Raw genomic sequence first — 14,662 nt, 5'->3', positions numbered from 1 at the left:
CTCTCCCGGTCTCTCCCGGTTTGTCCCGGTTTGTCCCGGTCTCTCCCGGTCTCTCCCGGTTTGTCCCGGTCTCTCCCGGTCTCTCCCGGTCCCTCCCGGTCTCTCCCGGTCTGTCCCGGTTTGTCCCGGTCTGTCCCGGTCCCTCCCGGTCTCTCCCGGTCTGTCCCGGTTTGTCCCGGTTTGTCCCGGTCCCTCCCGGTCTCTCCCGGTCTCTCCCGGTCTGTCCCGGTCTGTCCCGGTCTCTCCCGGTCTCTCCCGGTCTCTCCTGGTTTGTCCCGGTCTGTCCCGGTTTGTCCCGGTCTCTCCCGGTCCCTCCCGGTTCCCCCTTTTTAAACCCCCCCGGGAACCGCCCCAAGGTGACCCCACCTGGGCACACCTGGGCAGGGGGAGGGGACACCTGGGGACACCTGGGCACACCTGAGGGACACCTGGGGGACACCTGGGGGACACCTGAGTGGGGGAGGGGACACCTGGGCACACCTGGGGAGGGAGAGGGGACAATGGGGGACACCTGAGTGGGGAAGGGGACACCTGGGCACACCTGAGGGTGGGGGAGGGGACACCTGGGGACACCTGGGCACACCTGAGGGACACCTGGGGGACACCTGGGGGACACCTGAAGGGGGGAGGGGACACCTGGGCAGGGGGAGGGGACACCTGAGGGGACACCTGGGCACACCTGGGCAGGGGGAGGGGACACCTGGGGATACCTGAGGGACACCTGAGTGGGGGAGAGGACACCTGGGGGACACCTGGGCACACCTGGGGAGGGGGAGGGGACAATGGGGGACACCTGGAGGGGGGAGGGGGCACCTGAGGGCACACCTGGGGAGGGGGAGGGGACACCTGGGGGGACACCTGGGCACACCTGGGGAGGGGGAGGGGACACCTGGGGACACCTGAGAGGCACCTGGGGGGGGAGGGGAAACCTGGGCACACCTGGGGGACACCTGAGTGGGGGAGGGGACACCTGAGGGGACACCTGGAGGGGGAGGGGACAATGGGGGACACCTGAGTGGGGGAGGGGACAATGGGGGACCCCTGAGTGGGGGAGGGGACACCTGAGGGGACACCTGGGGGACCCCTGAGTGGGGGAGGGGAGGAACCATTTTTTATCCTTTTCTTTTTTTATTTGGGATAAAGGCGGGAAAATTCGGGATTTCCCCTCCCCCCCCCAAAATTCGGGGTCACACCTGGAGAAGGGGGGGGAGGGGCGCCCCTCCCCCCCTCCCCCCCCCCCCCCCTTATCAAGCCGGGGCTTATCGAGGTGGGGGAGGGGCGGCTCCTTTTGTGCCCCTCGCTAATGATTAAGCCCTAATCATTGATTTATTAATGATTAATTAGCGATTAATGAGGCTCTTATCGCCCTGATAAGGCGGGAAATTTGGGGTGGGGGCGGGAAATTGGGAATTTTGGGTGGAAAATGGGAATTTTGGGGGGAAAAATGGGAATTTTTGGGGGAAAATTGGGGATTTTTGGGGGGAAAAATGGGAATTTTGGGGGATTTTGGGGGAAAATTGGGAATTTGGGAGGAAAAATTGGGAATTTTGGGGAGAAATTGGGAACTTTTGGGGGAAAATTGGGGATTTTGGGGCAAAAAAAATAGGAATTTTAGGGGGAAACATGGGAATTTTGGGAAAAATGGGAATTTTGGGGGAAAATTTTGAGATTTTTGGGGGGAAAATTGGGAATTTTGGGGAGAAATTGGGAATTTTTGGGGTAAAAATGGGAATTTTGGGGAGAAATTGGGAATTTTTGGGGGAAAATTGGGAATTTTTGGGAGAAATTGGGAATTTTTGGGGTAAAAATGGGAATTTTTGGGAGGAAATTGGGATTTTTTGGGGGTGGAAAATTGGGGAATTTTGGGGATCCCAGGTGAGAGGGAGGGCGCGGTTCTCAGGTAAAGGGAAGGCGGGAATTTGGGGAAATCCAAAATCTCCGGGGATTCCCGCCTGTCCCTTGACCCCAAAAAACCCCAAAATCCCACAAAAAACCTCAAAAATTCCCCTCAAAATTCCCCAAAATCCCACAAAAGCTAAAAAAATCCCCAAATCCCCCCAAAAAACCCCAAAATCCTCCCAAAAAACCCCCAAATCCCCCGAAAAACCCCAAAAATCCCCCCAAAACCCCAAAATTCCCCCAAATCCCCCCCCAAAAAAAACCCCAAAAAACCCAAAATCACCCCAAAAACCTCAAAAAACCCCAAAAATCCCTCAAAACCCCCCAAAACTCCCCAAAACCCCCCAAATCCCCCCAAAAACCACCAAAAATTCCCCAAAACCCCCCAAAAAAACCCCAAAATTCCCCCAAAAAACCTCAAAAAGCCCCAAAAAATCCAAAATCCCCCCAAAAACCCCAAAATCCCCCCAAAAAAACCCAAAAAGCCACAAAATCCCCCAAAGTTCCCCAAAAACCCCCAATAAAAACCCCAAAAACCCCCAAATCCCCCCAAAAAAACCCAAAATTCCCCAAAAAAACCCCAAAATTCCCCAAAAACCCCCAAATCTCCCCAAAAAACCCCAAAATCCCCCCAAAATCGCTTCCGGGGGCCGCCACTTCCCGTCACGTGACGCGCTCACGTCAGAGGAGGCGTGGCTTCGCCAACACCATTACATCACCCCCACCCCTCTTTGTGGGCGTGGCTTCACTTGTGGCATTACGCGACCACGCGTTGTGGGCGTGGCTTTCGCCGTGGGGGCGAGGTCAGGGGGAGGAAGGGGCGGTTTGTGGGCGTGGCTTAGGGCGGAAAAGGGGCGTGGCCGGAGGGGGAGGGGCAGCAATGGCGGCTCTGCGCGTGCTCGTGGGGGTGAAGCGCGTCATTGACTTCGCCGTCAAGGTAAGAGCGCACCTGGAGCTCACCTGGGCACCCCCAAAATTCCCGCGGGAAACCCCCCCGCGGAAGGCGGGAAATGCCGAAATCCCGCGGTTCGGCGCGGGGGTTTTTTTTTGGCGGGAAAATGGGGGGGGGAAAGGGCGGGAAAGGTCACACCTGGGCGTACCTGGGGAGGGGTTTTGGGGTCACGTGGGTGGGAGGCCCCGCCCCACTCCCAAATTTTTAAATGCTGGCGGTTTTTTTGGGGGGCGTGGTTTGGGGGTGGGGGTGGGGTGAAACACCTGGGGACACCTGGACACACCTGGACACACCTGGGGACCCCAAAAAACCCCAAAAAACCCTGAAACCCCCCCAAAACCCCAAATAAATCCCCCAAAAAAATCCTCAAAAAACCCCAAAAAATCCCCAAAAAATTCCAAATAAATCCCAAAAAATTCCCAAAAAAACCCCAAAAATTCTCAAAAAATCCCCCAAAAAATCCCCAAAAAATCAAAAAAAAATCCCCCAAAAATTCCCAAAAAACCCAAAAATAAATCCCAAAAAAATCCTCAAAAAATCCCCAAAAAAACCCCAAAAAATCTCAAAAAATTCCCAAAAAATCCCAAAAAATCCCAAAAAATTCCCAAATAAATCCCAAATAAATCCCAAAAAATTCCCAAAAAGCCCCAAAAAAATCCTCAAAAAATCCCAAAAAAATCCCAAAAAACCCCCCGAAAAATCAAAAAAAAATCCTCAAAAAATCCTCAAAAAATCCCAAAAAAATCCCAAATAAATCCCAAAAAATTCCCAAAAACCCCCCAAAAATTCCAAAAAAATCCCAAAAAAATCCCCAAAAAATCCCAAAAAATTCCCAAAAAAACCGCAAAAAATTAAAAAAAAAATCCCAAAAAATCCCCCAAAAATTAAAAAAAAATCCAAAAAAAATCCAAAAAAATTCCCAAAAAATCCCCAAAATCCCCCAAAATCCCAGTTTTTTTTCCCGTGGCTGGGCTCACCTGAGGCAGGTGTGTCCCCCAGGTGAGGGTGGCGCCAGGTGGGGCGGGGGTGCAGACCCAGGGCGTGAAGCACTCGCTGAACCCTCAAAAAACCCAAAAAAAACCCCAAAAAAAACCCCCCAAAAATAAAAAAAAATTCCCAAAAATTCCCCAAAAAAGCCAAAAAAAATTTGAAAAAAAAATCCCAAAAAATCCCTAAAAGTTCCCAAAAAATCCGCAAAAAATCCCAAATAAATCCCAAAAAATTCCCAAAAAGCCCAAAAAAAATCCCCAAAAAATCCTCAAAAAATCCCCAAAAAATCCTCAAAAAAACTCAAAAAATCCCAAAAAAATCCCCAAAAAATCCCAAAAAAATCCCAAAAAATTCCCAAAAAACCCCTAAAAAATCCCCAAAAAAATCCCAAAAATCCCCAAAAAATCCCAAAAAATTCCCAAAAAACCCCCAAAAAATTAAAAAAAAAATCCCCAAAAAATCCCCCAAAAATCCAAAAAAAACCCAAAAAAAATCCAAAAAAAACCCCAAAAAATTCCAAAAAAAATAAAAAAAAATCCAAAAAAATTCCCAAAAAAATCCAAAAAAATTCCCAAAAAATCCCCATAATCCCCCAAAATCCCAGTTTTTTTTCCTGTGGCTGGGCTCACCTGAGGCAGGTGTGTCCCCCAGGTGAGGGTGGCGCCAGGTGGGGCGGGGGTGCAGACCCAGGGCGTGAAGCACTCGCTGAACCCTCAAAAAACCCTCAAAAAACCCAAAAAAACCCCCCAAAAAAAAACCCCAAAAATCAAAAAAAATTCCCAAAAAATCCCAAAAAAATCCCAAAAAATTCTCAAAAAATCCCAAATAAATCCCAAATAAATCCCAAAAAATCCCCAAAAAATCCCCAAAAAATCCCAAATAAATCCCAAATAAATCCCAAAAAATCCCCAAAAAATCCCCAAAAAATCCCAAATAAATCCCAAATAAATCCCAAAAAATCCCCAAAAAATCCCAAATAAATCCCAAATAAATCCCAAAAAATTCCCAAAAAGCCCCCAAAAAATCCCCCAAAAATCCCCAAAAAATCCCAAAATCCATCCCAAAATCAACCCCAAAAAATCCCCCAAAAATTAAAAAAAAATCCAAAAAAAATCCAAAAAAATTCCCAAAAAATCCCCAAAATCCCCCAAAATCCCAGTTTTTTTTCCTGTGGCTGGGCTCACCTGAGGCAGGTGTGTCCCCCAGGTGAGGGTGGCGCCAGGTGGGGCGGGGGTGCAGACCCAGGGCGTGAAGCACTCGCTGAACCCGTTCTGTGAGATCGCCCTGGAGGAGGCCGTGAGGCTGCGGGAGGGCGGCGCCGCCTGCGAGGTGATCGCGGCCAGCGTGGGGACCAAAGCCAGCCAGGTGAGACACCTGGGGACACACCTGGACACACCTGGGGACACACCTGGGGACATCAAAAACACACCTGGGGACATCAAGAACACACCTGGGGACACTAAAAACACACCTGGGGACACCTGGGGACACCTGGGATACACCTGGGGACATCAAAAACACACCTGGGGACACCAAAAACACACCTGGGGACACCTGGAACACACCTGGGGACACCTGGAACACACCTGGGGGCATCAAAAACACACCTGGGGACACCTGGAACACACCTGGGGACACCTGGAACACACCTGGGGGCATCAAAAACACACCTGGGGACATCAAAACACACCTGGGGACACCAAAAACACACCTGGAACACACCTGGGGACACCTGGAACACACCTGGGGACATCAAAAACACACCTGGGGACACCTGGAACACACCTGGGGACACCTGGAACACACCTGGGGACACCTGGAACACACCTGGGGGCATCAAAACACACCGGGGGACATCAAGAACACACCTGGAACACACCTGGGGACACTAAAAACACACCTGGGGACATCAAAAACACACCTGGGGACATCAAAAACACACCTGGGGCCACTAAAAACACACCTGGGGACACCTGGAACACACCTGGGGACACCTGGAACACACCTGGGGACACCTGGAACACACCTGGGGACACCTGGGGACAGCAAAAACACACCTGGGGACACTAAAAACACACCTGGGGACGCCTGGAACACACCTGGGGGCATCAAAACACAACGGGGGACATCAAGAACACACCTGGAACACACCTGGGGACACTAAAAACACACCTGGGGGCATCAAGAACACACCTGGGGACATCAAAAACACACCTGAGGACACCTGGAACACACCTGGGGACATCAAGAACACACCTGGGGACACCTGGAACACACCTGGGGGCATCAAAACACAACGGGGGACATCAAGAACACACCTGGAACACACCTGGGGACACTAAAAACACACCTGGGGACATCAAAAACACACGTGGAACACACCTGGGGGCATCAAAAACACACCTGGGGACAGCAAAAACACACCTGGGGACACCTGGGGACATCAAAACACACCTGGGGACACCAAAAATACACGTGGAACACACCTGGGGACACCTGGGGACATCAAAAACACGCCTGGGGACACTAAAAACACACCTGGGGGCATCAAAACACACCTGGGGACATCAAAAACACACGTGGGGACATCAAGAACACACCTGGGGACACCAAAAACACACCTGGGGACACTAAAAACACACCTGGGGACACCAAAAACACACCTGGGGACACCAAAAACACACCTGGGGACACCAAAAATACACGTGGAACACACCTGGGGACATCAAAAACACACCTGGGGACACCAAAAACACACCTGGGGACACCTGGAACCCAGTCTAGAACCGAGTCTAGAACCGAGTCTAGAACCGCTCTAGAACCGAGTCTAGAACCGTTCTAGAGCGATCTAGAACCGAGTCTAGAACCTCTAGAACCGAGTCTAGAACCGAGTCTAGAACCCAGTCTAGAACCCAGTCTAGAACCCAGTCTAGAACCCAGTCTAGAACGTTCTGGAACCCAGCCTGGAACGCACCTGGGGACACCAAGAGCACACCTGGGGGTTTTTGGGGTGTTTTGGGGCAGTTTTGGGGTGTTTTTGGGGTGTTTTTGGGGTGTTTTTGGGTGTTTTGGGGTGTTTTTGGGGTGTTTTTGGGGTGTTTTTGGGGTGTTTTTGGGGTGTTTTTGGGGTGTTTTTGGGTGTTTTTGGGTGTTTTGGGGTGTTTTGGGGTGTTTTGGGGGGTTTTGGGGTGTTTTGGGGTGTTTTTGGGGTATTTTTGGGGTGTTTTGGGGCAGTTTTGGCGTGTTTTTGGGGTATTTTTGGGCAGTTTTGGGGTGTTTTCAGTCAGTTTTTGGGGTGTTTTTGGGGTATTTTTGGGGTGTTTTGGGGGCAGTTTTTGGGGGATTTTTGGGGTGTTTTGGGGTCAGTTTCTGGGGTATTTTTGGGGTGTTTTTGGCGTGTTTTGGGGTGTATTTAACCCCTTCCCCCCCGCAGGAGTCCCTGTGCACGGCCCTGGCCGTGGGGCAGTTTTTGGGGCAGTTTTTGGGGTATTTGTGGGTGTATTTTTGGGGTATTTTTGGGTGTATTTTTGGGGTGTTTTGGGTGTATTTTGGGTGTATTTTTGGGGTGTTTTTGGGGTATTTTTGGGGTGTTTTCAGTCAGTTTTGGGGGGATTTTTGGGGCAGTTTTTGGGTGTATTTTGGGTGTATTTTGGGTGTATTTTGGGGTGTATTTAACCCCTTCCCCCCCGCAGGAGTCCCTGCGCACGGCCCTGGCCGTGGGGGCAGTTTTTGGGGTATTTTTGGGGTGTTTTCAGTCAGTTTTTGGGGCAGTTTTTGGGGTATTTTTGGGTGTATTTTGGGTGTATTTTTGGGGTGTTTTTGGGGTGTTTTTGGGGTATTTTTGGGGCAGTTTTTGGGTGTATTTTGGGTGTATTTTTGGGGTATTTTTGGGTGTATTTTTGGGGTATTTTTGGGTGTATTTTTGGGGTGTTTTTGGGGTATTTTTGGGGTGTTTTTGGGGTATTTTTGGGGTGTTTTTGGGTGTATTTTTGGGTGTATTTTTGGGTGTATTTTGGGTGTATTTTTGGGGTGTTTTTGGGGTATTTTTTGGGCAGTTTTTGGGTGTATTTTGGGTGTATTTTTGGGGTATTTTGGGGTGTATTTTTGGGGTGTTTTGGGTGTATTTTTGGGTGTATTTTTGGGGTGTTTTGGGTGTATTTTTGGGGTGTTTTTGGGGTATTTTTGGGGCAGTTTTTGGGGTATTTTTGGGGTGTTTTTGGGTGTATTTTGGGGTGTATTTAACCCCTTCCCCCCCGCAGGAGTCCCTGCGCACGGCCCTGGCCGTGGGGCAGTTTTTGGGGTATTTTTGGGGTGTTTTGGGTGTGTTTTGGGGTGTATTTTTGGGGTGTTTTTGGGGTATTTTTGGGGTGTTTTGGGATGTATTTAACCCCTTCCCCCCCGCAGGAGTCCCTGCGCACGGCCCTGGCCGTGGGCGCTGACCGGGCGGTGCTGGCCGAGGTGGGGGAGGGGGTGGCCGTGGGGCCCCGCGAGGTGGCCACGGCGCTGGCGGCGCTGGCCGGGCGCCTGCAGCCGCACCTGGTGCTGCTGGGCAAACAGGTGAGCGCGGGGACGCCTGGGGGGCACCTGTAGAGCACCTGGGGAGCCTATAGAGCACCTGGGGGACACCTGTGGGCACCTATAGAGCACCTGGGGCACCTATAGAGCACATGGGGCACCTATAGAGCACCTGTGGGCACCTATAGAGCACCTGGGGCACCTATAGAGCACCTGGGGGACACCTGGGGCACCTATAGAGCACCTGGGGGAGCCTATAGAGCACCTGTGGGCACCTATAGAGCACCTGGGGCACCTGGGGGCACCTATAGAGCACCTGGGGGACCCTATAGAGCACCTGTAGAGCACCTGGGGGACACCTGGGGCACCTATAGAGCACCTGGGGGAGCCTATAGAGCACCTGTGGGCACCTATAGAGCACCTGGGGCACCTATAGAGCACCTGGGGGACACCTGGGGCACCTATAGAGCACCTGGGGGAGCCTATAGAGCACCTGGGGGACCTATAGAGCACCTGGGGCACCTATAGAGCACCTGGGGCACCTGTGGGCACCTATAGAGCACCTGGGGCACCTGTGGGCACCTATAGAGCACCTGGGGGACACCTGGGGGCACCTATAGAGCACCTGGGGCACCTGTGGGCACCTATAGAGCACCTGGGGGACACCTGGGGGCACCTATAGAGCACCTGGGGGACCCTATAGAGCACCTGTAGAGCACCTGGGGGACACCTGGGGCACCTATAGAGCACCTGGGGGACCCTATAGAGCACCTGGGGCACCTATAGAGCACCTGGGGGACCCTATAGAGCACCTGGGGCACCTATAGAGCACCTGGGGCACCTATAGAGCACCTGGGGGACCCTATAGAGCACCTGGGGCACCTATAGAGCACCTGGGGGACCCTATAGAGCACCTGGGGGACACCTGTGGGCACCTATAGATCACCTGGGGGACACCTGTGGGCACCTATAGAGCACCTGGGGCACCTATAGAGCCCTATGGAACCCCATGGAGCACCTGTGGGACCCTGTGGACCCCTATGGAACCTACACATCACCTGCAGAACCCTATGGAACCCTACAGACCCCTATAAAACCCTATAGGTGCTCTAGGGACCCCCCTATGGAACCCCCCCAGACCCCTATAGAACCCCCCAAACCCCCATAGAACCCCCATAGAACCCTCCAGACCCCTATAGAACCCTCCAGACCCCTATAGAACCCCCCCAAACTCCCATAGAACCCCTATAGAACCCTCCAGACCCCTATAGAACCCCCCCAAACTCCCATAGAACCCCTATAGAACCCTCCAGACCCCTACAGAACCCCCCCAAACCCCTATAGAACCCCCCCGGACCCCTATAGAATCCCCCAAACCCCCATAGAACCCCTATAGAACTCTCCAGACCCCTATAGAACCCCCCCAGACCCCTATAGAACCCCCCCAAACCCCTATAGAACCCCTATAGAACTCTCCAGACCCCTATAGAACCCCCCAAACTTCCATAGAACCCCTATAGAACCCTCCAGACCCCTATAGAACCCCCCCAAACCCCCATAGAACCCCTATAGAACCCTCCAGACCCCTACAGAACCCCCCCGGACCCCTATAGAACCCCCCCGGACCCCTATAGAACCCCCCCCCGGACTTCCCCCTCAGAGGCCCTCAGGGCCCTCCCGCAGGCCCCGGGGGTGGGGGGGGAGGCCCCGCGCGTCCCTGGGCCGAGATCCCCTACAGAACCCTATAGACCCCCCCATAGAACGCCGCAGAACCCCTATAGATCCCCTATAGATCCCCTATAGATGGCCGTGTCCCCCAGGCCATCGATGACGATTGCAACCAGACCGGGCAGCTCCTCGCCGCCATCTTGGACTGGCCTCAGGTATAACGGCCGCGCGCGCGGGGCACGACGGGAAACGGCCCTGGGTGGCGGGAAAAGGGGGGATAAATCCCACAATCCCTTGCGGTAAAAGGGGGGATAAATCCCACGATCCCTTGCGGTAAAGGGGGGATAAATCCCACAATCCCTTGCGGTAAAAGGGGGGGAATAAATCCCACAATCCCTTGCGGTAAAAGGGGGGGATAAATCCCACAATCCCTTGCGGTAAATAAAGGGGGATCAATCCCGCGGTTCCCAGTTCTCCCCAGTGGCTCCCAGTCCCTACTGGGATCACTCCCAGTCCCTCCCAATCCATCCCAGTCCCACCAGTCCATACTGGGACACTCCCAGTCCACACTGGGGTCATTCCCAGTCCCTCCCAGTCCCTCCCAGTGGCTCCCAGTTCCTCCCAGTCACTCCCAGTCCACGCTGGGGTCACTCCCAGTGGCTCCCAGTCCCTCCCAATCCATACTGGGGTCATTCCCAGTCCTTCCCAGTCTCTCCCAGTCCCTCCCAGTAGCTCCCAGTCCATACTGGGGTCATTCCCAGTCCATCCCAGTCCCCCCCAGTCCCTCCCAGTGGCTCCCAGTCCCCCCCCAGTCTATCCCAGTGGCTCCCAGTCCACACTGGGGTCACTCCCAGTTCCCTCCTAGTCCCTCCCAGTGGCTCCCAGTCCCCCCCAGTCCCCCCCCAGTCTATCCCAGTCCCTCCCAGTCCCTCCCAGTGGCTCCCAGTCCACACTGGGGTCACTCCCAATTCCCCCCCAGTCCCTCCCAGTGGCTCCCAGTCCCTCCCAGTGGCTCCCAGTCCCCCCCAGTCCCCTCCCAGTCCCCTCCCAGTCCCTCCCAGTGGCTCCCAGTCCACACTGGGGTCACTCCCAATTCCCCCCCAGTCCCTCCCAGTGGCTCCCAGTCCCTCCCAGTGGCTCCCAGTCCCCCCCAGTCCCCTCCCAGTCCCTCCCAGTCCCTCCCAGTGGCTCCCAGTCCACACTGGGGTCACTCCCAATTCCCCCCCAGTCTCCCCCCCAGTCCCTCCCAGTCTCTCCCAGTCCCTCCCAGTCCCTCCCAGTCTCCCCCCAGTCCCTCCCAGTCCCTCCCAGTCCCTCCCAGTCCCTCCCAGTCCCTCCCAGTTGCCCCCAGTGGCACCAGTTCCCCGGCAGGGCACGTTTGCGTCGCGGCTGGAGCTGGAGTCGGGCGCGGTTCGGGTGCAGCGGGAGGTGGACGGGGGCCTGGAGACGCTGCGGCTGCGGCTGCCGGCGGTGCTGACGGCGGATCTGCGGCTCAACGAGCCCCGCTACGCCACGCTGCCCAACATCATGGTGAGAACACCCTGAAAGCGCCCCAAAAACGCCCTGGAACGCCCCAAAAATCCCTCCCAAAAAAACCCCCAAAATCCTGGGGAAAAACACCCCGAAATTCCAGGGAAAAACCCCAAGAATCACCCAAAAACACCACAAAATCCCCCCAAAAAACTCCCAAAAAATCCCCAAAAATCCACCCCAAAATCACCTAAAACGCCCCAAAAATCCCTCCCAAAAAAAACCCAAAATCCTGGGGAAAAACACCCCGAAATTCCAGAAAAAATCACGCCAAAATCACCTAAAACTCCAAAAAATCACCCCCAAAAAACTCCCAAAAATCCCCCAAAAATCCACCCCAAAATCACCTAAAACATCCCAAAAATCCCCAAAAAAATCCCTCCCAAAAAACCCCAAAATCCTGGGGAAAAACACCCCGAAATTCCAGAAAAAAATCACCCAAAACGCCACAAAATCACCCCCAAAAAACTCCCAAAAATCCCCAAAAATCCACCCCAAAATCACCTAAAACACCCCAAAAATCCCCCAAAAAATTCCCCAAAAATCCCCAAAAATCCCTAAAAAATCCCCTAAAATCCCCCAAAATCCCAAAAAAATCCCCATAAATTCCCAAAGAAATTCCCAAAAAAATCACCAAAAATCCCAAAAAAATCCCCAAAAAATCCCCAAAAATCCCAAAAAAATCCACAAAAAATCCCAAAAAAATCCCCCAAAATCCAAAAAAAATCCCCAAAAAATCCCCATAAATTTCCAAAGAAATTCCCAAAAAATCCCCCAAAAAATCCCCCAAAAATCCCCAAAAAATCCACAAAAATTCCAAAAAAAATCCCCCAAAATCCCAAAAGAATCCCCAAAAAATCCCCATAAATTTCCAAAGAAATTCCCAAAAAATCCCCCAAAATCCCCCAAAAAATCCCCCAAAAATCAAAAAAAATCCCCCAAAAATCCCCAAAAAATCCCCAAAAAATCCCCCCAAAAAATTCCAAATAAATCCCAAAAAATCCCAAAAAATCCCCAAAAAATCCCCAAAAATCCCCAAAAATCCCCAAAAAATCCCCAAAAAAATCCCCAAGAAATCCCAAAAAAATCCCAAAAAATCCCAAAAATTCCCAAAAATTCCCAAAAAATCCCCAAAAATCCCCAAAAATCCCCCAAAACCCCCAAATCTCCCCCAAAATCCCCGGCATTCCGCAGAAAGCCAAGAAGAAGCCGCTGGAGGTGATTCCGGCGGCCGAGCTGGGCGTGGCCGGGGGCCCCGCCCGCCTGAAGGTGCTGCAGGTGCAGGAGCCGCCGCCCCGCGCCGCCGGCGAGAAGGTGGAGAGCGTGGAGGCGCTGCTGGAGAAACTGAGGCACAGCGGCCGCATCTGAGCCACGCCCACCCCCGGGACGGGCCGGATCCGGTTGGGTCCGGTTGGGTCCGGTTGGGTCCAGTTGGGTCCAGTTGGGTCCAGTTGGGCCCAGTCCAGTTGGGTCCGGTTGGGTCCAGTTGGGTCCAGTTGGGCCCAGTCCAGTTGGGTCCAGTTGGGTCCAGTTGGGTCCGGTTGGGTCCAGTTGGGTCCGGTTGGGTCCAGTTGGTTCTTCCAGTTGGGCCCAGTTGGGTCCGGTTGGGTCCGGTTGGATTTGATTGGTTCCAGTTGGTCCCAGTTGGTCCCAGTTGGTTCCAGTTGGGTCCGGTTGGGTCCAGTTGGGTCCAGTTGGGTCTGGTTGGGTCCAGTTGGGTCCAGTTGGGCCCAGTCCAGTTGAGTCCAGTTGGGTCCAGTTGGTCCCAGTTGGTTCCAGTTGAGTCCAGTTGGGCCCAGTTGGGTCCGGTTGGTTCCAGTTGGTCCCAGTAAGAACCAGTTGGTTCCAGTTGGTCCCAGTTGGGTCCGGTTGGGTCCAGTTGGGTCCAGTTGGGTCCAGTTGGGTCCGGTTGGTTCCAGTTGGTTCTCCCAGTTGGGCCCAGTTGGGTCCAGTTGGTCCCAGTAAGAACCAGTTGGTTCCAGTTGGTTCCAGTTGGTTCCAGTTGGGCCCAGTTGGGTCCGGTTGGGTCCAGTTGGTCCCAGTTGGTCTCAGTTGGGTCCGGTTGGTTCCAGTTGCTGGTTCCAGTAAGAACCAGTTGGTCCCAGTTGGTCCCAGTTGGGCCCAGTTGGGTCCGGTTGGTCCCAGTAAGAACCAGTTGGTCCCAGTTGGTCCCAGTCTGGCCCAGTTGGTCCCAGTTGGGTCCAGTTGGTCCCAGTTGGTCCCAGTCTGGCCCAGTTGGTTCCGATCCGGTCCCAGTTGCCCCCAGTCCATCCCAGTTTGGCCCAGTTGGCTTTTGACTGGTCCCGTCCCAGTTTGAACCCGTGCCTTCCTGGCCTGGAGCAGCGCGCTGGTGCTCTCCCAGTCCATCCCAGTTCATCCCAGTTCATCCCAGTTCAATCTCAGTTCAATCCCAGTCCATCCCAGTTCAATCCCAGTCCATCCCAGTTCATCCCAGTTCATCCCAGTTCATCCCAGTTCAATCCCAGTTCAATCCCAGTCCATCCCAGTTCATCCCAGTCCCTCCCAGTCCCTCCCAGTCCATCCCAGTTCCTCCCAGTTCAATCCCAGTCCATCCCAGTTCATCCCAGTCCATCCCAGTCCATCCCAGTCCCTCCCAGTCCATCCCAGTTCCTCCCAGTTCAATCCCAGTCCATCCCAGTCCATCCCAGTCTATTCCCAGTTCATCCCAGTCCATCCCAGTCCATCCCAGTCCATCCCAGTCCATCCCAGTTCCCTCCCAGTTCATCCCAGTCCATCCCAGTCCATCCCAGTTCAATCCCAGTCCATCCCAGTCCATCCCAGTCCATCCCAGTGCCTTCCAGTCTGGCCCAGGCCCCCCCAGTGCCTTCCCCCACCCCCAATAAAGGCGTGGCCAGTCGATGACGTCACCGCGTTCAGTTTGAAGGGGGCGTGGCTTTACCGGGGTGGGGGCGGGGCCACATCCTGGCCCAGTTTTACTGGTTTTAACTGGTTTTTGATGGTTTTTCGCTGCGGGCGCGACCCAGTACAAACCAGTCTGGCACTGGCGGGGTCCCAGTGCGTCCCAGTTTGTCCCAGTATAAACCAGCGGCTCCCAGTTCAGGCCCTGGTGGGTCCCAGTTTGTCCCA

The 14,662-nt window shown here is 53.7% G+C and overlaps 1 protein-coding gene across 1 annotated transcript; it reads left to right on the top strand.

Moving 5' to 3' along the window:
• Positions 1-2,738: 2,738 nt before the first annotated feature.
• ETFB (electron transfer flavoprotein subunit beta) lies at positions 2,739-14,437 on the top strand. The gene is made up of 6 exons (XM_086864936.1): positions 2,739-2,836; positions 5,048-5,206; positions 8,246-8,398; positions 10,177-10,239; positions 11,396-11,554; positions 12,749-14,437. Exons 1-6 carry the CDS (start codon positions 2,780-2,782, stop codon positions 12,920-12,922), a joined length of 765 nt encoding a protein of 254 aa, XP_086721062.1. The 5' UTR covers positions 2,739-2,779; the 3' UTR covers positions 12,923-14,437.
• Positions 14,438-14,662: the final 225 nt, after the last annotated feature.

This window comes from Cyanistes caeruleus, chromosome 28 (assembly GCF_971803275.1).
Source record: "Cyanistes caeruleus chromosome 28, bCyaCae1.hap1.1, whole genome shotgun sequence".
NCBI lineage: Eukaryota > Metazoa > Chordata > Aves > Passeriformes > Paridae > Cyanistes > Cyanistes caeruleus.
The sequence above is the reverse complement of the archived record's forward strand: the minus strand, read 5'-3'. Positions and strand labels throughout refer to the sequence as shown.